Source organism: Arvicanthis niloticus, chromosome 2 (genome assembly GCF_011762505.2).
Source record: "Arvicanthis niloticus isolate mArvNil1 chromosome 2, mArvNil1.pat.X, whole genome shotgun sequence".
Classification (NCBI taxonomy): Eukaryota; Metazoa; Chordata; class Mammalia; order Rodentia; family Muridae; genus Arvicanthis; species Arvicanthis niloticus.
The window spans coordinates 76,597,120-76,624,334 of record NC_047659.1 but is presented as its reverse complement, the minus strand read 5'-3'; the positions used below and the strand labels follow the sequence as shown (position 1 = coordinate 76,624,334).

At 42.9% G+C, this 27,215-nt stretch overlaps 1 protein-coding gene across 4 annotated transcripts in view; it reads left to right on the top strand.

The window, feature by feature from the left end:
• Positions 1 to 27,215, top strand: part of Kiaa1549l (KIAA1549 like) — a 279,869-nt gene that overhangs the window by 238,763 nt on the left and 13,891 nt on the right. For all 4 annotated transcript variants that reach the window (XM_076929361.1, XM_034495033.2, XM_076929363.1 and 1 more), the window contains exon 17: positions 17,161 to 17,511. In XM_076929361.1, the coding sequence (XP_076785476.1) occupies positions 17,161 to 17,511 (351 nt within the window). The remainder of the gene's footprint in view (positions 1 to 17,160; positions 17,512 to 27,215) is intronic.

The window sequence follows — 27,215 nt, the reverse complement described above, 5'->3', positions numbered from 1 at the left end:
CTGCCCCCATGTAGAAAGTGCCACCCCTGGGCAAGTGGGCCAAGATTATTACAAGAAAGCAGGCTGAGCAAGCCAGTAAGCAGCATTCCTCCAGTGTCTGCTTCAGCTCCTGCCTCAAGGTTCCTGCCTTGAGCACCTGCCCTGACTTCCCTCAGAGACAGGACTGTTGCTTGGAAGCTTAAGATGAAATAAAGCCTTCCCTCCCCAAGGTGATTTTGGTCAGTGTTTTATCACAGCAACAGAACCAATGAGAGCACAGGAAGGGAAGGACCGGTGCTAAGACTACCACAATGCTGCTGGCTGTGTGAGGAAGGAGACTAGCACACTTCTCCATGTCAGTGTCCTCTTTGGGCCTGAGGTGGTACCGGGGCACCAGGGTGGTACCTCAGGTGTTCACTGTGGCATTGGGAAGCCCTCACTAATTTGGAAGTGTGTGCATCTGAGGTGGATTTGAAAGAAGTGGTGCCAAAGATATTTTGTACAGCTGTCTGGCCTTTGCAAGGCTGGAGAGGAGGAAGAGTGTATCTGGTAGGTGTAAGGACAGTCCGTCAGCTATGAGATAGTGCTGACTCACAGGCAAGGACCTCCCTGTCCCTTCCTGGCCTGCAGCACCAGCTCAGCCAAGGTGATTAATCTCAAAACAGAAAATAAAGCAGCTTTCTGTGATGCTTTCAGACTGATTTTTTTTTTTTTTTTTGAAACATGGTTAACACTAGTTTTAACCAGGTGACTGTGGCTTATAGATTACCTTCAAAGTTCACAAGCAACGCAGGGACTGTGCTGTGGTTTCTGAGGCTGAACTACATCCTAGCTGTGTGAACTATGAGTAGGTGCTTCACCTGTCTGTTCTTTAGTGTGCCTATGTGTAAAATGGGCATGCGTGTGGTCCTACCTCATGGGATTAGGGAGAACAAATGAGCCAACGCTGGCAAAGCCGTATGGAGGAGGGAGGCAGGAAACAGTGGTACCCACAGCTTTCAGACTCCACCAGGGGTGAGTGGTGCCCTGTCTTCTGCCTCCTTTCCATCCCAGTCCTGTAGGCATCTTCCATCTGCTGTGAAACATGTCTTGTACCAAGGAAAGAACTAACACTACCCAAAGGGAACCTTCGCCATTATGACGTGACTGGAGGTGGGTTTGGTGATGGGGACCTGAGACCTTACCTATTACTCCAGCACTTGGACACACCTCCCAAAGTGACCTCTAAGGTCACACTTTCCCAAACAGTGTAGGCTAGTGGGATATTGTAACCCATTCAGTATTAAACTCCCATTATACATGAAGAACGTCAAGGCTATGGGACAGAAATGCTGGAGTCTGCCCCCTCAGGCTCCTGCCACATGCTAGAGAGGTTTGCATAGGAGCAGAAATGACAGTGGAGACTTGAGATACCTCTGTCTCTCACTATCCTGTCTATGTGGTCTCAGTTTTCACTGCTTGGAAGATTAAAAGTCAACAAGGAAACTGCATCCTGTCTCTTCCACTCACCCAAAATGCAGACACCATACTGTCTTCTCACCCTGTGGCCTAGATGATTGCAGTGGGCCAGTGGAATGAAATGTGAATTTTTACAGGAGAGGAGTCAGCAAACTCTTCTTTAGACCCCAACCTGTGCCGATAAGGGCCAGTCTCGTTTGATTAGTGGAGACTCATTTGAGATGTGGGTACAGAAGGAAGTGACTGCAAAGGCTTCTCCACTCCTCTGCCAGCCTTCCACAAAGGCAGAGCCCCTGGAGTTTGTTTTCCAGAAGTAGCTTTCTAAATATATCCCTGCTTCCAGCAAGGCAGTATGTGGGCCTGTGAGATCCAGAGCAGGCATTAAATAGGGGGAAGCTGCCCTGTTTTGTGTGGGCCCCAAGACCATGATTGGTGGAAAGAAAAACAGGCAGGGAACCAAATACATTTATCATGCCTGGGGCCCGTCTTACTAGCTACCACCCTCAGCCTGGCTCTTGGGCCCTTGCCAGGCAGATGTAGGATTTGTGGAGACTGTTCTCCTGGCAGGGTGGAGCTGCTGATTAACACCAAGCAGAAAAACAGAGCCTTATGGGAAATTAGGGGAGGGGCACTTTTCAAAGTCTTGCATTCTAAAATGCAACGTTTGAGTGAGGCAAGTGTGGAGAGTAGAACATTCCTCTACTTTAAGGCCCATGCCTGGGGTTCTAGACTGCATGCTTTTCAAAGCTCCACTTGCAATATGACTGTCTCATTCGTCCTAAAACCATAAAAATACCTTTTCTGCTGAAGATCTTTAGACAGACGTTCTTTAGGATTTCAAAACCATTTTTGCGCTGTTTCATTCAATGAGTATTTGTTGTGGTCTCACTATGTGCCATCTAGAAACTCAACAGGGAGCATGGCAAATCCCTGCCCTCCAGGACCTTGCAGTCCAGTAGAAGAACAGAATTAAAGGCCCAAAGATGGACACGGGAATGCCAGAGGGACACTGGAGGACCAGGCAGCAGCTGAGGCAGTAGAGAACGGGGCAGATCTCATTGTCTTAGCCAAACTTAAAAATCCCTGGGAAGGTTGCTTCTGAGCAAGGACCTCAAAGTGTAGAGCCACACATGTTAGCCCTGGGGGAAGAGAGTTCGCAGTAGTGGAAAGGCCCAGACAAAGACGCTGGGTCAGGGAGCTCAGAAATCATCAAGTGTACACAAAGCATGAGTCCTCTGAGGAAAGGGATCAGCCTGATTCCTCCCCGTCCTCTTCATCTTCCCCACTTCTAACCCACCAACAAGCCCTGCTGGTTCTTTGCCAGAATGTCTGGAACTCACCGGCATTGTCTTTGCCCATGACCACTCTCATCACGCTCCTGCCTTCTCTTCTTGCCTGGAACATTGCAAGAGCCTCTTAAGTAACTTCCCATAAATTCCAGCCACGCTTCCCTCCTGCTAAGTTGTCTCTAGGTGTTTGCAATTGCCCTTTGAAAGCAGTCCAATTTTCTTACTGTGGCCTCTGGGACCTTGTGGGATCATTCCCAATTCTGACAATTCGGGCTTCAGCCACAAGGTCATGTCTTGGTTTGCCAGGACACAAAATAGTGTCAACAATGGAAGTTTGCTTCCTCGGAGCTTTAGGGACTCACAGTCTTAGGTCATGATGTGAGCAGGATTGGTTTGCTCTAGAGAGCGGTGAGGAGGATCTCCTCTCTCCTTGGTGTGCAGATGGAAGTCCTGCCGAGTGCTCATGCCGTCTTCCTCTGTAGATTGTCTGTGTCCATATATCCACCCTTAGGAGGACATCTGTACTGTTGATTTAGGGTGTACTCCAATAACTTTATTTTAACTTAATCACCCTCTAAGACTCTCGCTTTCCAAACAAGATCACATTGTGAGGTCCTGGGGAATACCACTGCAGGGTAGAAGTTTGGGGGTCACAATTTCATTCCATAATGGTTCTTTCTGTGTTACACATTCTAAGTTCTTTCCTACCTTAAGACTTCTTGTTCAGCTGCCCTGTGGTGAGCACATAGCCAGCCCCTTTGCCTTCATGTCTCAGAAGTATCACCTCCTTAGGCAGGTCTTCCTTGACCAGCTCCATCAAACCAGCCACGCTGTACAAACCCATTGTATTTGTTTTATCATGGTGAAACTAATATATTATAGTAAACTGTTCATATCTGCGGTAAATGGGCATACCCTTGTGGCCACTGGCCCAATCTATCTATCTATCTATCTATCTCTCTCTCTCTATCTATCTATCTCTCTCTCTTTTTCATACATACACACAGATAGTTCCCTCACTCTTCCTTCAAGCACCACCTGTTCAGGGAGACCACTTCTCTGATATCCACCATCACAGCCCTGCTTTTCCTAGACTTGTAAAAATGAATTATTCAGTACATACTATGTGTCTGACTTCTCCAACTCAAGATTTGCCTATCTCGTTGTGTTTCCAGTGTCTTGTTCTTTTTTTTTTTTTTTAAGAGGGCTGACATTTTATTAAAGATGTTGGTTCTAACAACTTTTCTCTTTTTTTCCCTTTTTTAATTGGTTATAATATTTACATTTCAGATGTTATCCCCTTATCCTATTCCCCCCACCACCCAGGAACGCCTTATCTCATCCCCCCTCCTTGTGCTTCTATAAGGGTGTGATTTTCCTTTTTCTATGATGCTGTTTCCATTAACATAAACTGCCTCCTAAATTTCTAAATCCTTCCATTTATGTTATTAAATCTCTGTTTTTTTCTTTTCTTTTTCTTTTTTTTTTCTTTTTTTTTTTTGTATTTTTTTAAAATTGGGTATTATATTAACATTTCAGATTTTATCCCATTACCCCACTTCCTCCCACCACCCAGAAACCTCCTATCCCATCTCCCTTCCTCATGCTTCTATGAGGCAGTGCCCCCACCCACCCCCACCCCCACTACCCCCTACCTACCATCACATCTCCCCTTACTCTGTGTTCGTTTTTCATTGGACCAAGAATCTTCTCTCCCACCTATGCCCGACAAGGCCATCCTCTCCTACATATACAGCTGGAGTCATGGGTCCCTCTCTATGTGCTCCCAGGCTAGTTGTTTAGACCCTGGAGGGAGGGTGGACTCTGGTTGTTTGGTATTATTGCTTTCCTTCTGGGGTCACAAACCCTTTCTGCTCCTCCAGTCTTCTCTCTAATTTCTCCATTGGGAAACCCTTGATCATATCAGTGGTTAGCTGTGAGCATGGTCCTTTGAATGTGTCAGTCTCTGGCAGACCTCTAAGGAGACAGCTATATCATGTTTTTGACAGCATGCACTTCCAGCCATCCACATCAGTGTCTAGCTTAGGTGACTGTACATGGGATGGATACCCAGGTGGAATGGTCTCCAGATGGCCCCTCCTTCAGTTTCTGTCCCATGTTTTGTTTCCGTATTTGCTCCCTTGAGTATTTTTGTTACTCGTTCTAAGTAGAACTGAGGCATCCCCTCTTGGTCCTCCTTCTTCATGAGCTTCATGTGGTCTATGGGTTGAGTCTTCGCTATTCCAAGCTTTTGGGCTAACATCCGCTTAACAGTGAGTAAATACCATGTGTGTTCTTTTGTGATTGGGTTAACTCACTCAGGATGATAATTTCTAGATCCATCCATTTACCTAAAAAGTTCTCGAATTCATTATTTTTAATAACTGAGTAATTGTGTAGATGTACCACATTTTTTGTATCCATTTCTCTGTTGAGGGACATCTTGGTTCTTTCCAGCTTCTGGCTATTATAAATAAGGCTGCTATGAACATAGTGGAGCATATGTCCTTATTATATGTTGGAGCATCTTCTGGGTATATGCCCAGGAGTGGTATAGCTGGATCCTCAGGTAATGCTATGTCCAGTTTTCTGAGGAACCGCCAGACTGATTTCCAGAGTGGTTGCACCATCTTGCAATTGTTCCGCGCACCTCCCGTGTCCCCCCCACCCGTGGGAGAGAAACACGAGAGGCAGAATTTGGGTAGTCACTGCAAAACAAGGCTTTACTCTGTATCAGCAAACATGGAAAACGCGGAAGGACTGAAGACAGGAAGAGGCCTAGCTTAAATACACCCTAGAGTGACATATTCACTTCTTATTGGCTGTTCACTCACCACCCAATATTACGCCTCGGGATTGGCCAGTGACTTTGGCAGGCTTTCTGCCTTTGCAGCTGCGCAGTTAATTGTTTACTACTGGGAAGACACGAGGCCAGCGCCATCTTGGAATGGCGAACGTATAACCACTGACCACGGCTTCCTACATGCAATCCCACCAACAATGGAGAAGTGTTCCTCTTTCTCCGAATCCTTGCCAGCATCTACTATCACCTGAGTTTTTTATCTTAGCCATTCTGACTGGTATGAGGTGGTATCTCAGGGTTGTTTTGATTTGTATTTCCCTGATGACTAAGGATGTTGAGCATTTCTTAAGGTGCTTCTCAACCATTCGAGTTTCCTCTGTTGGGAATTCTTTGTTTAGCTCTGTACCCCATTTTTTAATAGTGTTATTTGGTTGTCTGGAGTATAATTTCTCGAGTTCTTTGTATATCTTGGATATTAGCCCTCTATCAGATGTAGGATTGGTAATGATCTTTTCCCAATCTGTTGGTAGCCGTTTTGTCATATTGACAGTGTCCTTTGCCTTACAGAAGCTTTGAAATTTTATGAGGTTCCATTTGTCAATTCTTGATCTTAGAGCATAAGCCATTGGTGTTCTGTTCAGGAACATTCCCCCTGTGCCTAGGTATTCGAGAGTCTTCCCCACCTTCTCTTCTATTAGTTTCAGTGTATCTGGTTTTAAGTGAAGGTCTTTTATCCACTTGGATTTGAGCTTTGTACAAGGAGATAAGAATGGATTGATTTGCATCCTTCTACATGTTGACCTACAGTTGAACCAGCACCATTTGCTGGAAATGCTGTCCCTTTTTTCACTGGATGGTTTTAGCTCCTTTGTCAAAGATCAAATGATCATAGGTGTGTGGGCTCATTTCTGGATCTTCAATTCTATTCCATTGATCTTCCTGCCTGTCTCTATACTAATACCATGCAGTTTTTATTATTATTGCCCTGTAGTACAGTTTGAGGTCAGGGTCGGTGATTCCCCCAGAAGTTCTTTTATTGTTGAGAATAGTTCTCACTATCCTGGGTTTTTTGTTATTCCAAATAAATTTGCAAATTGCTCTTTCTATCTCTATGAAGAATTGATTTGGAATTTTGATGGGGATTTCATTGAATCTGTAGATTGCTTTTGGCAAGATGGCCTTTTTACTAAATTAATCCTGCCAATCCACGAGCATGAGAGATCTTTCCATCTTCTGAGATCTTCGATTTCTTTCTTCAGAGACTTAAAGTTCTTGTCATACAGATCTTTCACTTGCTTGGTTAGATTCACTCCAAGGTATTTTATATTGTTTGTAACTATTGTGAAGGGTGTCATTTCCCTAATTTCTTTCTCAGCCTATTTATCTTTTGAGTATAGGAAGGCTAGTGATTTGTTTGAGTTGATTTTATATCCAGCCACTTTACTGAAGTTGTTTATCAGGTTTAGGAGTTCTCTGATGGAAATTTTAGGGTCACTTAAGTATACTATCATATCATCTGCAAATAGTGAAATTTTGACTTCTTCCTTTCCTATTTGTATCCCTTTGACTTCCTTTTGTTGTCTAATCGCTCTAGCTAGGACTTCCAGTACTATATTGAATAGGTAGGATGAGAGTGGGGAGCCTTGTCTAGTCCCTGATCTTAGTGGGATTGCTTCAAGTTTCTCTCCATTTAGTTTGATGTTGGCTACTGGCTTGCTGTATATTGCTTTTACTATGTTTAGGTATAGACCTTGAATTCCTGATCTTTCCAAGACTTTTAACATGAAGGGATGTTGAATTTTGTCAAATGCTTTTTCAGCATCTAGTGAGATGATCATGTGGTTTTTTTCTTTGAGTTTATTTATGTAGTGGATTACATTGATGGATTTCCAAATATTGAACCATCCCTGCATTCCTGGGATAAAGCCTACTTGATCATGATAGATGATTGTTTTGATGTGTTCTTGGATTTGGTTTGCAAGAATTGTATTGAGTATTTTTGCATCAATATTCATAAGAGAGATTGGTCTGTAGTTCTCTTTCTTTGTTGGGTTTGTGAGGCTTAGGTATGAGCGTAATTGTAGCTTCATAGTCCATGGTGGTCTGATAGGGTACAAGGGATTATTTCAATCTTTTTGTATCTGTTGAAGCCTGTTTTGTGACCAATTATATGGTCTATTTTGGAGAAGGCACCATGAGGTGCTGAGAAAAAGGTATATTCTTTTGTTTTAGGATGAAATGTTCTATAGATGTCAGTTAAGTCCAATTGGTTCATAACTTCTGTTAGTTTCATTGTGTCTCGGTTTAGTTTCTGTTTCCATGATCTGTCCATAGCTGAGAGTGGGGTGTTGAAATCTCCCACTATTATTGTGTGAGGTGCAATGTATGCTTTAAGCTTTAGTAAAGTTTCTTTTATGTATGTGGGTTCCCTTGCATTTGGGGCATAGATGTTCAGAATTGCAAGTTCCTCTTGGTACATTTTCCTTTGATGAATATGAAGTGTCTTTATCTTTTTTGATTACTTTTGGTTGAAAAATGATTTTATTTGATATTAGAATTGCTACTCCAGCTTGTTTTTTTGGGACATTTGCTTGGAAGATTGTTTTCCAACCTTTTACTCTGAGGTAGTGTCTGTCTTTGTCACAGAGGTGCGTTTCCTGTATGCAACAGAATGTTGGGTCCTGTTTATGTATCCAGTCTGATAGTCTGAGTCTTTTTATTGGTGAATTGAGTCCATTGATATTAAGAGATATTAAGGAAAAATGATTGTTGCTTCCTGTTATTTTTGTTATTAGAAGTGGAATTATGTTTGTGTAGCTATCTTCTTTTGGAGTTGTTGGAAGGCTACTTTCTTGCTCTTTCTTGGTTGTAGTTTCCCTCCTTGTGTTGGAGTTTTCCATCCATTATTCTTTGAAGTGCTGGATTTGTGAGAAGATACTGTGTAAACTTGGTTTTGTCATGGAATATCTTAGTTTCTCCACCAATAGTGATTGAGAGTTTTGCTGGGTATAGTAATCTGGGCTGGCATTTGTGGTCTCTTAAGGTCTGTATAATATCAGTCCAGGATCTTCTGGCTTTTATAGTCTCTGGTGAGAAATCTGGTGTAATTCTTATAGGTCTGCCTTTATATGTTACTTTGCCTTTTCCCCTTACTGCTTTTAGTATCTTCTCTTTGTTTTGTATATTTTATGCTTTGATTATTATGTGATGGAAGGTATTTCTTTTTTGGTCTAGTCTATTTGGGGTTCTGTAGGCTTCTTGTATATTTAAAGACATCTCTTTCTTTATGTTAAGGAAGTTTTCCTCTATAATTTTGTTGAAGATATTTATTGGCCCTGTAAGTTGGGAGTCTTCACCCTCATCTATACCTATTATCCTTAAGTTTGGTCTTCTCATTGTGTCCTGGATTTCCTGGATGTTTTGTGTTAGGAGCTTTTTACATTTCACATTTTCTTTGACCGTTGTATCTATGTTTTCCATGGTATCTTCTGCGCATGAGATTCTCTCTTCTATCTCTTATATTCTGTTGGTGATGCTTGCGTCTATGACTCCTGATTTTTTTTCCTAGGTTTTCTATCTCCAGGGTAGTCTCCCTTTGAGATTTCTTTATTGTTTCTACTTCCATTTTTAGATCCTGGACAGTTTTGTGTTATTCTTTCACCTGTTTGGTTGTGTTTTCTTACATTTCTTTAAGGGCTTCTACCTGTTTACCTGTGTTCTCCTCAAATTCTTTGAAAGTGTTGTTTATGTCCTTTTTAAAGTCCTCTATCATCATCATGAGAAGTGATTTTAATTCTGAGTCCTGCTTTTCTGGTGTGATGTGGTGTTCAGGACTTGCTATGATGGGAGAACTAGGTTCTGGTGATGCCAAGTAACTTTGGTTTCTGTTGTTTACATTCTTATGCTTGCCTTTCACCATTTGGTTAGCTGTAGTGCTACTCGCACTCACTGGTTCTGACTGGAGTCTGCCTTTCCAGTTATCTTGGTTGTGTCAGAGCTCCTCGGGGTCCGGATGTCTCTATGATCCTGAACTCCAGCTCTTCTGGGTACAGTGGCTTTTCTAGGATATCTCAGGATATGGTGTCTCCATGGTAGTAGACCAGCTAGTTGTTTGCTGCTCTGAGTGTAGTCGCTTCTCTAGGATGCTTCAGAATATGGTGTCCCCTGCTCTGCAGCTCTGCAGTCTGTGACCACTCTAGGATGCCTGCAGCTCTGTGTTCCCTGACCTCTATAGGATGCCTGCAGCTCTGCGTTCTGGGACCTCTTTAGGATGCCTCCGGATGCAGTTTCCAAAGGGGAGCAAATCAGCTGTGTGACTGCTCTAGCCACCAGGATCTGGACAAGAGGCGGAAGGAGAGTGGTTTTCCGCAGGGGCAGGTTCTGGATGCCAGGTGCAATCTGGGGGCTCCCTACTTCCAGTTGTGCTTCTGGGGCCTAGAGCAGTGTGCGGGTGCTCCTGCTTTTAGCTCTGCGTTCTGTGACCTCTCTAGGATGCCTCTGGACACAGTTTCCCAAAGGGGAACTGATCAGCTGTGTGACTGCTCCAACCACTGGGATCCGGGCGAGAGGTGGAAGGCGTCTTGTTCTTTTCTATTACTGTTCTCATATAGATCCAATGCCGTTTGCTTATTTGTCATCCTACTGTGGAATATTTAGGTTGTTTTCACTTTAGAGCTAGTATGAAAAATACTCTGAGAATGTAGCTATGCTATAAACACATGTTCTCATCTGTTTCAGACAACCCAGAATAAAGTTTCTGGGTTGTAGAATAGGTACATAGGTCTGACTTTTTTCTAAACTGCAGACTTAGAAAGCATCGAGCCTTTTCCCTTTCACCAGCAATGACCTTTCAACCCTACTTCTCTGCCTCACCAGCATTTGTAATTAGACTGTTTTGTTTAACTCATTCTACTGAATCTGAAGTGATACAGTGTTCCTAGTTACTGATGGTACCCTCCCTGTGTATTGGACATTTTGATAACATCCTTTGTTGAGGTATCTTTCCAAACATATTGTAACATTTTTAAATTGAATATCTCTTATTCATTTATAGATGTTATTCGAATAGTCTAAATATAGATTCTAATAGTTTCTGCTGGTCAGTAGATCATCTTTCCATTAGTGTATTCTTTTTCAAAACTAGTTATTAATTTTGTTGAAGACTTCAGGCTACAAAATGTTCCCCAAGGCCAAACAATAGGACTAAGTTCATGAAATAGTTTCCATAAGTCCTGTGGTGTCCCTAGCAGAGCTATAATGTCCCTCAAATTTGTTCCTATGGGGTTTCAGAAAGAAACTGAGGTCACATGAATTTTTACCCACTGTGTAGGCAGTCTTGGTGCATGAAGCTGGCTTGCTGTTTGGAAAATAACAGGTAGAGCTCAAAAATTGACTCAGTAATAAGGAATACGTTCTGCTCTTTAAGAGGACCCACGTCCAATTCCCAGAACCCGCATGGCAATCACAACTGTCTGTAACTCAGGTTCCAGGGGATCCAACTCCTTCCAGCCTCTGCAGGTATGAATACAGTACACATACTCACACACACACACTCACACATACACACACATACACACAGAGACATACACACTCACACACACATACACACACACTTACACACACAGACATACACACACATACACACATACACACACATACATATACACACACATACACATATACACACACACAGAGACATACACACACATACACACACAGACATAAACACACACGCACATACACACACACAGACATACACACACAGACATACACACACAGACATACACACACAGAGACATACACACATACACGCACATACACACACACATACACACAGACATACACACACATACACGCACATACACACACACATACACACAGACATACACACACATACACACAGACATGCACACACATACACGCACATACACACATGCACAGACATACACACACAGACATACACACACACGTAGGCAAAATACTTCAACACATAAAACAATAAAGTAAGCAAATATAAAAAGTTCTTTTAAAGAAAGAAAACAATGTGATAGAACTGTAGGTGCTTGTCCTGTGTGAGGCACCACAACATCCAAACCAGGGCCCCCTGTGAGAAAGAATGGTTTTGATTTCTCTATGGGTTGTGATCTACCATAAGAAATTTTATAACTACTCCAAATGTTAAATATATGCATATTCTCTATACCAACAATTCCACTTGTGTGACTTTAACCTCGGGGTAAATTCATGGCTGTATACAAGTTTAATCACAAGAGTATATCTTACAGCTTGCTATATGTAGTGAGATATCAGATCACAGAGTATAGTAACTATAATCTTAAAACTCCATATAATATAGTTATGAAATTCTTTAAAATTATTTCTTGTGAGTGAATATTTATTGACATATAATATTATATATAGTACTTATATATGATAATATAAAGACACATAAATGTGTGGTTTTTTTAAAGTCTTACATGGGGCCTGGAGAGATGGCTCAGCAGTTAAGAGCACTTGCTATCCTTCCAGTACCCACATCAGATTAACTTACAACCACCTGAATTCTATTTCCAGAGGTTCCAACACCCTCTTCTGGCCTCTGAGGGCACCTGCATGCATGTGGCATATCCTCACACAGATGCACACACATACACATAAACAAAAGTTAAATAAACTTTCAAAAACTTTACATATTTGTATCCATTTACATATACATGTACGCTTGTTTTCTGTTTATAAAGTCATAATACAGAGAGTATATTCTGAAAGAGTATCTAAACCAAAGAACTATGCTAACAGCAATAATTTGTAGACATCTCTAATCCTCTATTCATATTTTTCATCCACGTGACATCATACTCAGAGGTTACGCGTTGGTTAGTTTTATGTCAAATTAGCACAAGCTAGTCATCTGGGGAAAGGGACTCTCAACTGAGAAAGTGTCTCCATGAGACTGGGCCGTTGAGCAGCCTGTCTAGCATTTTCTGAATTGGTGCTTGGTGTGGGCAATCCCACTCACTGTGTGTGGTGAGCACAATCCACGGTACACAACCAGTAAGTGTCTGTTCTTCCTTCTCTGCTTTGGGTCCTCTCTCCAGGTTCCTGTCTTGAAGGCCTGACCTGACTTCCTTTGATGGTGAATTGTAATGTGAAGTGTAAGCCAAACAAGCCCTTTCCACCACAATTTGCTTCTGGTCATGATATTCATCATAGCAAGAGAACCCCTGACTAAGATGTGGTTCTTCTTAAGTTCTCCCCGTTCTCTCCTGCACACCTCACAGCTACTGTTGTTCCTCTCTAGAAAAAGCCTACTTTAAAAACCCTGCAATCCACACCCTCCCTCTCTCAAGTTTGCTGCCCCCACTCCTTGTTCTCTATTACAAAAGCCAGAGGCTTTGGTATCAGAGTATGCCCCCCCCCTTAGAAGGGCAGGCTGTCATGGGCAGTACGTCATTATCTGTTCTGTCTGGCGTCAGGGGTAAGAGGTGTTAGGCAGGGGCAGTATGTTGGAAATGCTCCAGCATTTACGATCTGTAACCTCTTTTATATGCATAGAAACATCTGGAAGGACATACACAAAGGTGATCTGTAACCTCTTTTATATGCATAGAAACATCTGGAAGGACATACACAAAGGTCACAATGTTAGCTGTAGTCATTCTGGCAGATTATGATGAGTTTACTTCTATTTGTTTGGCTTATCTGTGTGTTCTATTTTTTTGTTATTATTATAAGCAGTCATTGCTTCATTGTTTTTTCTCCTTTCAGAATTTCTATTGAAACATATCTTGATTAACCCATACACACACACAAAAACCTTCCCAATATTTTTCTCTAAGAAGTTGAGAAGTGAATACGCTAACTTGCAGGTTAAATAGGCTTAAAAATACATTCTCTATCCCGTATATGGCCCCAGACAGACTTGGCACTCAAGCTCACCGTCAGTCAATGTAGGGAGGTGTTACTTTTGTATATATTCGCATAAGACATCATAAGTGAACATAAGGGAAGCGAAAGGGCAAGGGCCAGCTAAGCCAGTGGTCATGGAACCCCTCATCTGAAAGTGAACACATCTTTTATATGTACCTGAGAGGCTAAGCAAGGCAACACACGCGGTACACTCCTCACAGGGTAAGCATATCACAGGTCCTCAAGCAAATGTGAATGCCCACTATATGGATTTCTTTCACTTACCAGTCGATCAATGGCTTTAGACATATAGCTCTGCACCAAGGGCTATGAAGGCATAATACAGACTGAACCCCAGAGGAGTTCAGAACCCCTGAGGAGCAATTGGTAACGGTTAACTGCTTATTGCCAGATTTACTGTGAAGCACTTGCGTTTCTATACTGATAGTTACATCCTCGTGGTCTCCGAGATCATCTTAGTAATTATCCTATCTCTGTCCTTGTCTCAGAAGTCTATCCCTGCTTTTGTCAGAGCACACACCTATGGGATGGTAAAAGATCTGTTTGTGTGTGTACAGTAGATGAGGGCTTCGACTTTCCAGTGCCTTAGCTTTCTCAAATGTACAGTAAAAATAATCATATGCGTTAATATTACAGGAGGTTGTTGTAAGAGTAAACAGAGTCAGTGTATATACAGAGTTCTGGGAATGGTGCCTGGCTTGTGAGCTTCTCATCACTGTCAGCTTACACTATTACTCTTGTTATTTCTTTCTCCTATAGGACCGTCCTTTAGGGGCAGGTCTCAATTTTATTAATTGCTGTATTCTTAACACAACCTAAAAAGCAACTAAGGCTGAAAGCAGTATTGGTCCCTTTAAAACAAGGACAAACATGGCCCCATTCTGCAGGCAAAGGGCTTGGAAGGTGTTTCCCTTCCTAGGTGGATATCAGATGACTCAAAGGACTGTTGTGTTAGGAGGGATGTGGCCCTTCCTAGGACAGTTGGAATTCAAGAGACAGTGTCTTAGTTGGGGTTTCTGTTGCTGTGGCGGAACGCCATGAGCAAAGCAACTTGGGAAGAAAGGGGTTTATTTGCCTTACACTTCACAGCACTGTTCATCACTGGAGGAAGTCAGGGCAGGGACTGTATCTACTTTCCTGTAGCAAAGGTAGCACCTCACTAACCTAATTCAGAGAAATGTCCTGCCCACCCACCCACCCATATTGCACAGCCCCACCCCAAGGATCTTAAGGAGGAGAGGGAGAGTAAGGCAGGTTACTAAGACATGCACTCTTGCCCTACCTAACACACAACTATGATTCACACAATATATTTACTTTTCTGACTACAGATGCATATAACAGCAATGAAAAGTGGCAAAATCATAACTCAGCTCACCTTGGTGACATTAATCTCCCACCTGGGAATAATCTGGCACCAAATATCCATTATATCTTAGGAAAATTGAAGATGTAAATATCCCTCCTTACACGTGTGGGTAGCAACCAGCATTGATGAGCCAGGAGCACAGAGGGGTATGCCCAGAACAACACACCCGCCTCCAGACAACTTCGAGAAAATTGTTTGACTGCTCTGGCCTCAAATTCCTCTCCTTTACAATGGAGCTTGAATTAAAGACCCTTAGGCTTTGAACTTCAATTCCAAATGTTCTCTGCTTTATATAGAAATGATCTTCTAGAAGTCGGATTCATTATCTAAAAGATATCTCCAAGCAAAATCTTAACAGTTGAGTTTGCTAGCTTTTAGAAAACCCACTTACCAGACAATAATCAAAAGCCCCTTCTCTAAAACTGCCTCAGTGGCATGATGTGTTCTTGTATAAAGGAATAATTTTATGTTCTATCCCATGACCTGTCTTTGCATATGTTAAAATAAAAAATTAATACTTGAAGTTGCTTACTATAGTTATTTGCTAATAAACCTAGTCTTCAGGTACATGGAGAGCCTAATTTTGATCTTGAACTACATACAAAAAAAAATCTAACTCAGCAGCAAGAGTAGAAGAGATGCCCAACTTCTTTTTCCTGCTAAGTTAATACTAACAAAAAGTAAAAGTGCTTTTACAACACCATCTTCGTTAAATTACTATTGCTATGATAAAACACCCATGACCCAAAGCAAGTTGGAGAGGAAAGGCTTACACTTCCATATTTGAAGTCCACCACTAAGGAAGTCAGGAACCTGAAGACAGGAGCTGAGGCAGAGGCCATGAAGGAGTGCTGCTTACTGACTTGATCATCATGGCTTACTCAGCCTGCTGTCTTATAGAACCCATAACCACCAGCCCAGGGATGGCACCACACACAGTGGGCTTGGCCCTCCTGCATCAATCACTAGTTAAGAAAATACTCTATAGGTTTATCTATAGCCTGATCTTATAGAAGCATTTTCTTAATTGAGGTTCCCTTCTCTCTGATGACTCTAGCTTGTGTCAAGTTGCCATAGAACAATCCAGCACAAACATGAATGTATCACAGCTCTGACTTCTGTGATCTTTGCAAGCAAAACTTGCCTATATGAGTGAATTCCCCACTGATACCTTCCTACAGTGTTTACTTTATGCATTCAAGTGCCTCATATACACAGTAATTCAAATTCACGAGCATCTGCATAGCTAACAGCGGTAGTGGTAGTGAGTGGGTTGATGCTGGAGACTGACTACCTTCATCATGTCTGTACCCTGCCCTACTGGTCTAAATCTTCAAAGAGCCATTCACCAATTCCTTGTTGAACCCTCTGACAAACAGTATGTCATCCTTTTACATATGTTGAAGTGGAAATAAAGCAGCTTTCCAGGCTGGGACATCTTTAATGCCCTAGTTTTTAGCTTCTCTGTGCACCTTAGATCTGTCTCTTGCCATAACAGTTACTGTATCACCTGAGCCATCCCTCGTCTCCTGCTTTTTTCATTCTGAGATTTGTGCATGGCCAGTGTGACAGTGTGCCTTAGAACTGGTAAAGAATAAGCACCCACAGGCATTCCACAGAACATGATACACAATTTACTAAACATCCCTTCGTGGATAGGCAACCTAAGCTGACAGTCCATGTAGACTTCTCTGGGAGCTAATGGGATTCAGTTATCTACCCCGCTCAGTTCTGTAGCTAATCCCTGAATAACAGAGGCAGGTGAAAGAGAATGTTCTAGGACTACAGATCCCAAGCTTAAGCAGACATGTGAATCTACTGGCACGCTCATGGAAACAGGACACTGGGCTCCATTCAGAGATGTTCATTCACATCACATTATGCTTGTAGATCATATGTAGAAGGAAAATTGTGTTGCCCCCCCCCCCCGTTATAAATAGAATCAGGAAACCAACAATTCCCTAACCAATGGCTGGACCCAGGCTCATTTGTAGCGACTTGCCATCCTTTGGGGTATAGGCTACACAGTGCTCCAGATTCTTATACCCAACGGCATCAGAGATTTTGAGAATGCCATTAATTTAATCAGTGAAAGCCATTTCTCATTATTATGCTAATTAGCAAGTCTTCCCACACTGGTATAGCATTGGAGACCTGAAGACTACAACGTCTCCTGTAAAACCTAGCCGACAGCTCCTGCCGTGGGAATTCCTAGACAGAGCACATTGAATATGACTTAAGTTAGCACAGGCTCCTTGACTCATCAGTCCCAGTGAATATTTTAGGATACAGGAAAGCACTTCATCAACAAATCGCTCTGTTTGATCCCACAGACTGAGCCTGAGATCATAGAAGAAACCAATGTGGACAGAGTCCATGAGCCCCGGGGCTACAGCAGGGCACGGCAGGTGAAGGGCCACTCAGAGACCTCCACACTGAGCTCGCAGCCTTCCATCGACGAAGTCCGGCAGCAGATGCACATGCTTCTGGAGGAAGCCTTCAGCCTGGCATCTGCTGGCCATGCAGGCCAAAGCCGGCACCAGGAGGCCTATGGCTCCACTCAGCACCTGCCATACTCAGAGGTGGTGACCAGTGCTCCGGGGACCATGACACGGCCCAGGGCTGGAGTGCAATGGGTGCCCACCTACCGACCAGAAATGTACCAATACAGTCTGCCCCGGCCGGTAAGTCTCACCTACCATCTTTAGGTTTGCTCTCGCCACTAACTTCCAACAGGGGACCCAGAGCAAGGATTTGGGAATTTAGAGACAAGCTGTGCTGGAGTCTTTTCTCACACTTCACTCATGATCCACAGCCAAACCTTGGTCTTGAGGGACAGGTTCCTGTAGAACCTGTGTGAAACCCTAGCATATTTCCTTTTCTGCTATCACCCCTGAAAGGGTTAATCCATTCTCCACTCACGGGTGGTCTTCTCCATTTTCAAACATGAACCTTAACTTAAATGTCATAAAGTATCAAAGAGCCCTGTGTGAAGGGCCTGTGTGTCCTGGTGGCCAAGAACATAGGCTGTGGGTCAGCTAAGTGGCTTGACCAGAAATCCCACCTCAACCACTGTCTGGCTTTGGAACTTTAGGAAGTAGCTTTAAGTTTCTGCTGGTACAAAATAAATAAATATGAACAATAAGCTACTTCCTGGTAAAAAGGAAGTCCCGCCTAAGTATGCAAGAGTTGATGTTATTGAGTGTTGTGCTGAACTGGGCATTGCTTGTGTGTTACACAATCTGTGTGATGAACCTCTGAGACAGGTACAATGTCCTTTTACAGAAGAGGTTGTCCAGTCCCCCAGAAGCTTAAGTTATATACATTTGTGAGTTGCTATGTTGGTACTGGGAATGGAGCCCTCATCTTCCAAAAGAGCATGCTCTCAACCACTGAGCCATCTCTCCACCCCTCAGCACTCAGCATATTAACCATCTTAAAGGACACAGTTTGGCAATATTAGACACTTTCACATTTTTGTGCAACTATTTCTTCATCTTACCAACATGATCTTCTGTACTCATTAAAAGACAACTCCCTTGTCTTCCCTCACAGTCCTGGAAGCCAACACTCTACCTATATCTATTAAGTAATCTTTGTCTATATATGACTGGTATACTTCACTTAGCATAAACTTCAAGATTTGTCCATGTAACGTGCATCAGAAGGCCCTTCCTAAATTTTAAGGCTGTACATACCACACTGAATCATTTTGTCTGCCAATGTGTAAGGACTTGAGTTGTCTTCACCTTTGGGTCACAGTAACTTGTGACAATACTCACATGGGTATAAAAATATCTCTTTCAGTACTTGCTTTCATTACTCCCCCTCATAGTATCTACCCATGAGGAGAAGTACTGAGTCAAACGGAATTCTGTTTTCTACTGACATATTGTTTTCTGCAATGGTGTACCATTTTTCATTATCTCCAACAGTGAATTTTTTTTATTTCTTCACATCTCACCGATACTTGTTTCTGGTCTCTTGAAAATAGGTATCCTAAAGAGTTTGAGTAGGTCTCATAATGATTTTTTTTTTTTTTTGCATTCCTATAATGATACAATGTTAAGCACCTTTCCACAGTTTCATTTGCCACTCATATGTCTTCTTAACATAATTTAAAACATATACTTTTGATCAATGCTCAGGTCTCAGGAATATAAATTTGTCATTGCCATCAGAGAACCTTGATGGATACATTCAAGAAGCCCTGCATTTCTAGAAAATGTCAGCAGCTCTAAGACCACCCAAGTCACATTCCCAAAGGTCCATATCTAAAAGGATGGGAAAAATCTCATGTGGACGTACATCTCTGCCATTATAAATGCTTTCCCATGTCACCATTCATATTACAGTTTCCAAGGTCACAGTGTTCTGATAATGCACATGACGTTGGCACTGCCCCATAGGAGGAAGAGAATTTCCTTCCAGAGATCTATAAAACGCCCCATCTTAACAATTATATACCCCTCCTAGGAAATTGACCTCTGGAAAAGGCCACTCTTATCCTTTCTGTTTTGACTGCCATCAACTTCAGTCTCATTGTCTCATTTCCCTTTATGAGGGTCCCTAAACTTGACCCTCTAGCTCCCACCAACCAAAGGAATCTAGGAAGCAGTTCTGAGACTCAGAGTCTCCATATTGTGGTGGTGATAAGGTTGGTTCCTGAAAAATCATTAGCACAAGTCTTTGTACCAGCAAACACTGTAGACTTGTCAGTTGATAATCAGTAGACTGCTTGTCATTGTGCCAGCACATTAAATTACTTGACAATGTTAATTATTATCCAGATAGTTCTTCTGCTTTGTTGGTCCTATAGTCTATGTCTTTTTTTCAGCTTTCTGAGCCCACATCTCTGTCTGCTCTGTTAAGTCAGTTTAAGACACAGCCTTGATGTCCCATCTCAGAATCCCAAGCAAACTTTGCTTTTGTTTGATGACAAGTCTCAGGAGCCACTGGGCCCCTGGCTGGAAGCTGATTCTGAGAACCCACAATAGCGCTGGGCTTCAGAGAGAACGCTTTATATGATCAAGACAAATCTTCCGATGGGTGACAAGTAAAAAGTTGCCTTAGCCCTTACACCTCAGCTTGATAAAGCCATTTAAAAGCATTGTGGGACACGTGAACACTTTGTTGTAGTTAGGAGTTGGCAATTACACTGGCCAGGGCAAACCCATCAAAAAATGGGTGTGCTTCATAGGCATAAGGAGTGAAGCATGAACCAACCTGAGGGCAGACCATCAAACCAGAACATGCTGAAAAGCATCTCTCCATTGTCAAGGTTTCCTTCTCTGCCAAGTGCACAGAAGATTCTGGTCTCCACAAATGGAGAAAGTAGCCAACAACATGCAGTGAAGATGGTGACGCTTAACTCAAGACCTTGCAGAGGTCCCTGTGTTATGATAATGTGAAAATCAATGGGAAAAACAGTGATTTAGCAAGATAACTGTGATTACCTTTTGTCTTGCAAATAAGAGGAAGTTCTCCAAAAGTCTGCCAGGGGATAATTGGGAGCTGGTGTTCTTAATGCTGCCAGGGCCAGCCTCGTGGCATTTACATCATAGGAAAGGTTATTGCTGACATCTTGGGATTTCTGCAGTGCATTTTGGGAAGCTTTGATTATATTTTACCTCTTGAATCTATAAAGAAATTGGACTCGACACCTAATGACCAATCCAATTTTGCTAGCAGCCATAATGGGTCTATGCCAAGTGGAATGAAAATATCCTACAACTCTCCTGCTGTCGAGAGAGTAAGGATTCTTAAAAAGATATCGGGGTTGGAGCACTTTTCCCGCTAGACTCTTCACAGAAGAATTAACAGTATTTAATAATAATAATAACAACAATAATAATAATACTTGCCATCTACTGAGTTCCCATTGAATGCACAGTGATGTAAGTGCTGTGTAGACATGATTTCTCCTAATAATGCATCAATCCTCCTATGATATTGCTATCATTAGCCCCAAGTACTCAGTTAGGAAACAAGTTTGGAAAACTAAAGAAACTTGTCCAATTTCTAACAGTCACCCTTTGATGTCCACAGGAGACAGGTTCAAGACCCCTCAGAAGGCAGCAAAAACCCTCAATACTCAGTACTCAAGTTCCTCATGGGCCTCATTTGTTAATGTGCCCCACACATATGCTCCAATGTCACCTCCAGGTTATTTAGAAGGATATAACTCAGACACTGTGTGAATAACTGTCATCTGCCTTGTTTGGGAAATAATTATAAGAAATGTCTGTGTGTGCTCAGTACAGATTCCGTTTTCTTTTTGAATACATTCCACCTGCAGACGTTTGAATCCCCAGTTGTGGAATCCCTGGACCCAGGGGCCAAGTGAACAGCTCTTAATGGCAGAAAGGGTTAAAACCTATTGCTGTCTGACACTGACACCCACATGCTTTCCATCCTCTGATTGATGTGAACTGTAGGGATGTCCTTCCAACTCTAATGAAAATGCAAATATCTACCCTCGCTGTATGTTCTTCTCATAAGGAAGCTGACTCAATTGGGGGAGCTTTTTCTAGTCCTGTCATTGGTCTAGTAAGGGAGACAAGTAAGTGGGTTTGACAAGCTTGTGTTTCTCTTTCCCCCTTAAAAACAGAAGAGTCCCCTCTGAAACCTTTAATAATAAACCATGCCAACGTATCAGGCATGTTTATAGCCACCACAGTGCCTGGAGTCACAATATATCACATTGCTCATATTTCTCCAAATAAATTTTGAATCTGTCCTGAGCTTCATCTGGCCAGGCGGGTAAGGCATTGGAGGGGACGGTCCAGACCAGTTACTGTTGATCATGTGTTGTGAAGCTCTCAGGATCCTTGAAGGCAGAATCACTGTGCCATACTGACACAAGGCTCTTTGCCCTTGATTGTCCCTGAACCCTGCCCGTGAAAACTAGCAGAGCTCTTGATGTTTGGCCAAAGCATGCTCTTAGGAACTTAGGAACGTCACTAGTCACTGGATCTACAGGAGGGCTACTGCATGGGAAGAGAAGAGGAAAAAAGCTGGAGAAAGCCTCTCCCTGCCCACTGCATTAGTTACCATCATGCCACTGTGACCAAATGCCTGAGGGAGCAGCCTGAAGAAAGAAAACTGAATCTAGCTCAAGGTTTCAGAGTCTGGCCCACGTTTTAAGGAAATGGAGACTAGAGATTAGATACCCCAAGGACCTGCTGTCAGCAACCTACTTCCTTCAGCTAAGCCCTACCTCCTAAAGGTTATATACCCTCTCCTCCTTACTTACTGAGTATCTAGTTATTTCAGATTAAGTTAGAAAGCTTTAAGACAACTTCGAGGAGCTGGAGAGAGAACTCAGGGGTTAGGAGTGACTGGTGCTCTTCCAGAGAACCCAGGTTCAATTCCAAGCACCCACATCAAGTAGCTCACAACCACCTAGAACCCCAGCTCTAGAGGAACCAATGCCCTCTTCGGACTTCATTGGGCACCTGCATACCTGGGGCATACACAGTCACACAATACATACACACACATACATATGAATTTTTAAAAAATTAAAAACAGCATTGAAATTGGGGTGTGATTCCATTCTCTTCTGTGCTAATGGGACAGAAGGCAGGAGATGCTAAGGTACCTGAGGCCGAGCGGCTGTGAAGGATCAGTTAAGAACCAATCACAGGTTTAAAGCCATGTCCATGTACTACCCACTGCCCAGCTCTGAATTACAGACAGTGTGCTTCATCAGCTGTGTGATTTTTGACACATCAGTTGACCAATCTGGGCTTCAGTATTGTTATATATTGAAATAAGGAAAGTGGCCTCGATGTCTCTTGCTCTCTTTGTGGCACTGAGAGCTTGGACAGTGCTCATCCATAGCTCTCGGGAAGCGCTCCATCCATTGCCCTTTGGTTGTCTGATAGATCAAGGCAAACAGTGTGCTTTGTTCCTCCTTGAGTTAGGTTTTAATCATCAAGTCACTATCTTCAAATAAATCACAACTCAGGACTATCTTTCTAGAAGACTCAACCTATACAAAGTTACCTATAGCTGGATATGAAGACAGTGGATGCTTTTATGGATTCCTGACCTTAGACAAGGCTTTCTGCTGTAGTTTAGATCTGAACTGTTCCCCCAGCCCATGGTACTATTGATAAGTGATAGAGTCTTTAAGAGGTGAGGCCTAGCTGGGGAGGCGTTATATTCACATCACTGGAGATATGCCTTTAAAAGTATTGCTTGGGACCCTGACCAAGACCCTCGGGAGTGGAAGTAAGAAGGTGCAGAGTCAATGACACAGATTCTAGGAGTTGGGTAAGTGGCAAAAGCAGACTCTTTTATTACAGGAACTGGGCAAACCTTTATACCCCACCCCCCTCCGCCAGCATCTCATTGGCTCTCAAGTATCCAGATATGGTGCTGTCTTTTTCTCAATGGCTCCCTCCATTCCCTGGTCCAGCAGCAGCAGTCTCTAGCTGTGCTGGCAGATTCTACGTTAGCTCAGGGAGGAAGTATCAGCGGCACATATGCCAGCATTGCACCTGGGCCTGCTTGACTAAGCTCCTCCTACATAAAAGGAGTGATGGAACATCAGTCTCTTTCTCTCTTTTACCCCAGGCCATGAAGACACCTCTTCTGATGTGTTACCACAGGACCAATGCAATTGGCTATATTCTGATGCTTCCAAATCTCCAGGTCAAAACATAAAAGGAAAAAAACCATTTCTTGGATGATAAATAGATTCTCTTGGGTAGTTATAGTGATGCAAGGCTGACTGGCGCAGCTTCTAATGAAGACAGCTTAGTTTGGCCTATGGGTCTACCTTCCCCTGCTAATACAAAGCCCAAGAACCCCGAGTCCACTCCTATTAGGACACTCCTATTCACCCTTTATTGCTATTGTGCCACCCTTGAGGTTTACATTCCCAGCTGTCTCCTTTTTGGTGGATGCACGCTCATCTGCCAAAGAAGGTCACTGCTCGTCTGTTCACTCCACAGAGACTGCTAGGGAAGATGGCTCCCTTTGATCCTTCACCCCTAACTCAGGTGGGCCTGAAGCATCACCTTCATTCTTTTCATATTACGATCACATTTCTGAGACTAAAGATTTCCTTATTTAATTACACAAAGCCTCTTTCAGCCTTGGAGTCCTGAGACCTGTTCATAAAGACCCGTTCACTTCTAAGTCTCTGGCCTTTCCTGTCCATAGAAAAGGGACCCCTCTCTAAACCCAAAAGATGGATTCTTGAATGCCAAGCTCTAAACCCAAAAGATGGATTCTTGAATCAACAAGCTTGATTATGGAATTAGGAACTTGGGGCCATCAAGAGTTTTGAATAATAGCTTCTAGTATCGAAGGAGGAAGTGGATCCCCATCACATGAGACCTAAAAATGCCGGACCAAAAATAATAAATGCTGTCCAAAATGTAAATAAAATTAATAAAAATAATAATAATAAATGCTGGACCCAGAAAGGGGACTGTGATGGGAGACAGGACACATAGAACCTCTGTAACTTACACAGAGGGAAATGTAGGAAGATTTTCTTAGCTCATGCACACATGACAATGGCCACCTCTCTGCTGTTTATGTGACTATCAAAGTTCTAAGGACATAGCCCAAGAGTGTGGGGTCTGCTCTTCTGTGTAGTTGTGTGTTTTATGCCTGAAAATGCCTACCAATGAAGGGGACTCCTTTAATGCTCAACAGAAGTTCAGGACTTTTTTTTTTTTTTAATCAAATCTTTTTAGTGATTTAGTATTAGACAGACAGCATAGGAAGCTTTTTTTTTCTTTTTTTTTTTTTCTTTTTTTTTTTTTTTTTTTTTTTTTGGCTGGCAAACTATGTTGGGTACAGAATAAGCTTCCCGAGAACCAGAGATAAAAGTAGATGTCTGCCCTCTTTGCTGAATAGCATCAGAGAGCAGAAGAGACGGAGGGGCTTCTAACCCTCTGTTTGGGGAAGGAGCACTTCACTGTAGAGCTGTTGAGAATAGTGGAAGGTACAGCTGGGAAGACATCCAGGACATTGGTTTTCAATCCGTCCATAAATCTGGGAGTTCCAGGAGCTCCACCTGGAGCTGTCATGAAATGAGGGAAGGGTCAAATCAGATAAGCTGCTTTTGTGTGCATCTTAAGGTCTGTCAAAATGGTTTCACAGATATGTGAAGATGGCCCAGTGGATAGAGCACTTGCTGGCTTCAGTGGGAGACTCTGCCTAAAAAGAGAAGTGAGAGCAATGAAGGAGGTCACTCAACACCATCCTCCCACTTCTGCCCTTCCGCCCCTAGACTTGATGTCAGGCCCGCTCATCCCCTATCTCTGCGTCTTTTCTTCTTATATTTTCTATTTCCTTTCTTTCTTTCTTTCTTTCTTTCTTTCTTTCTTTCTTTCTTTCTTCCTTTCTTTCTTTCTGCAATTTATTTTACTAAGTTCCGCAGTTCTATTTTCAAGTTTCTTAATTCTCTGTGTACTAATTCTTAATGCACACTTTAATTCCCTGACAGCTGAGTGCTCTATCTCAGGAACCGTGTTTTACATCTGAAAGCTGTTGTTTTTGAGCATGTTCTATCATTCCTACTGACAACCCAATCTTGTCAGTTAATACTTTTTTTAAAAAATGTATCTTTATTTCAAATTATGTGATATGGGTTATGTAAGAATCTGAATTTGTTATAAATGTGAATGCAATTCCCATAGGGCCAGAAAAGGGTGTTAGAGCTGAAGTCACAGGCAGTTGTGAGCTGCCTGATGTGGGTGCTGGGAGTTGAACTTGGAGCCTGTGGACAGTGTGTGCTCCTAACCACTGAACCATCAGCCCAGGTCAATAAGTGCTTTAAAAACATGTGTTACAATGTTACTTTTTGTTTTGTGTCTGGACAGCTGAAACTTGAAAGTGTTTAAAGGTCTGTCTGTGTCTGCTTCTTCGGTACTGACTTTTATTCTACCCTTCTGGTATATTTCATAAGCTCCTGTTTGTAGTACAAGCTCCTATTTAATTTTTAATTGTGCTAATCCTGTGAGCCTACTTTGAGGAAGCGCCACTCCAAAGAGAACTTCCAGGTGTTTCCATCTAGGCCTTGGAACGTCACAAGTTCTGTGCCCAAAGAGAGCCCAAGACTTGCCAGGCACTTGGATACCTCAGGCACAGCTGCCTCCATTTGCCCCGTGCAGAGGCCTGATCTCATAACGGGCTTCTGCTACCCAGCCTGTCTTTTTGGCAGCCACATCTTTTGCTTTTGCTTCCTGCTCACTATCTCCACATCTGGTGTCAGCTCACAGTTTTGTTTCAGTCTGCTGAGATGCAGGGGAGGGAGGATGCCAGGGTTGTCCTCAGAGATTTCCCTTACAGCTCTCAGTTTTCACAGTGCATTTAAAACGTGTGTTTTCTCTCAGGCCTCACTGCTATTATGTGGGTTAGCCCTGACAGGTAGGTTGTTGTTTGCTTGTAGTGCTAGAGGAGGGCAGGGGACCTCTCTCAGATCAAAGAATCCTGCTCATGGAGTCCCCTTGCTACAGCATTTTATTCTGAAGCTTTGGGGTTTGAAGGTCTGGCGTCATGTTCTGTGAGAGTCTGGCTGGAAAGCACACTGCCCTAAAAAGACAATTTGAGCTTTGTCTACCCCAGGAGCACCTCTAGACTTTCTCCCACTACTGTAGCCTTGGCCTGACCCTCTCTGATCCTGCCTGTCTTTCTTTTAGCCTCTCACAGGTTGATTAAAGTCTTTGCTTTGGTGATAGTGCCCATCCCTTATCTGTGAGAGGTGCTTTGGTACGTTGCAAAGTCTGTGCACACAGAGGCCCTTGCCAATCTTCTCAGAAGCCCTCTACACACAGCATCAATGTCTCCACTTCAAAAAGGGACATTGAAGTCCACAGAAGTCACCGGTCTTACCTAGGAGTTTAAGCCCATTCATCAGATCCTCCTGCCCCCAAATCCACTCCTTTCCCACATTAAGCCTGTGTCCCATGAGAAAGGAAGCCACCTCCAACGAGTCATCCAATCCTCTTCCACTCTGTCATTTATTGATCTTCTCGTATGTATCGGGCACTATTACAGGCTTGATATTACTGACAACAGAACCTTGCCCTTAAAACCTCAGATTACAGTCTAGCTGGTGGCAGACAATAAATAAGCAAGCAGCCATATAATTTAGCCAGAGAGTAGTCATTTTCTTAGACAGATGAAAGAGGCTTCTAGGGGATTATGGGACAGGATGAATGGTGTGAAGGACTACAGGCAGAATCAGGAGAAACTCCGGCAGTACGGAGAAGCAGCCTGTGCCAATACTGTGTTTTGGGTTCTAAGGAGGGTGTGTTCTAAGACCGCTGAGGGGCTCTGAGACTGCAGGGGTCCGTGCAAGTCAGCCTACAAGAGATGAGACTGCATGAGATGAGGCCGGGGACTGCCTGAAGTCAGATCT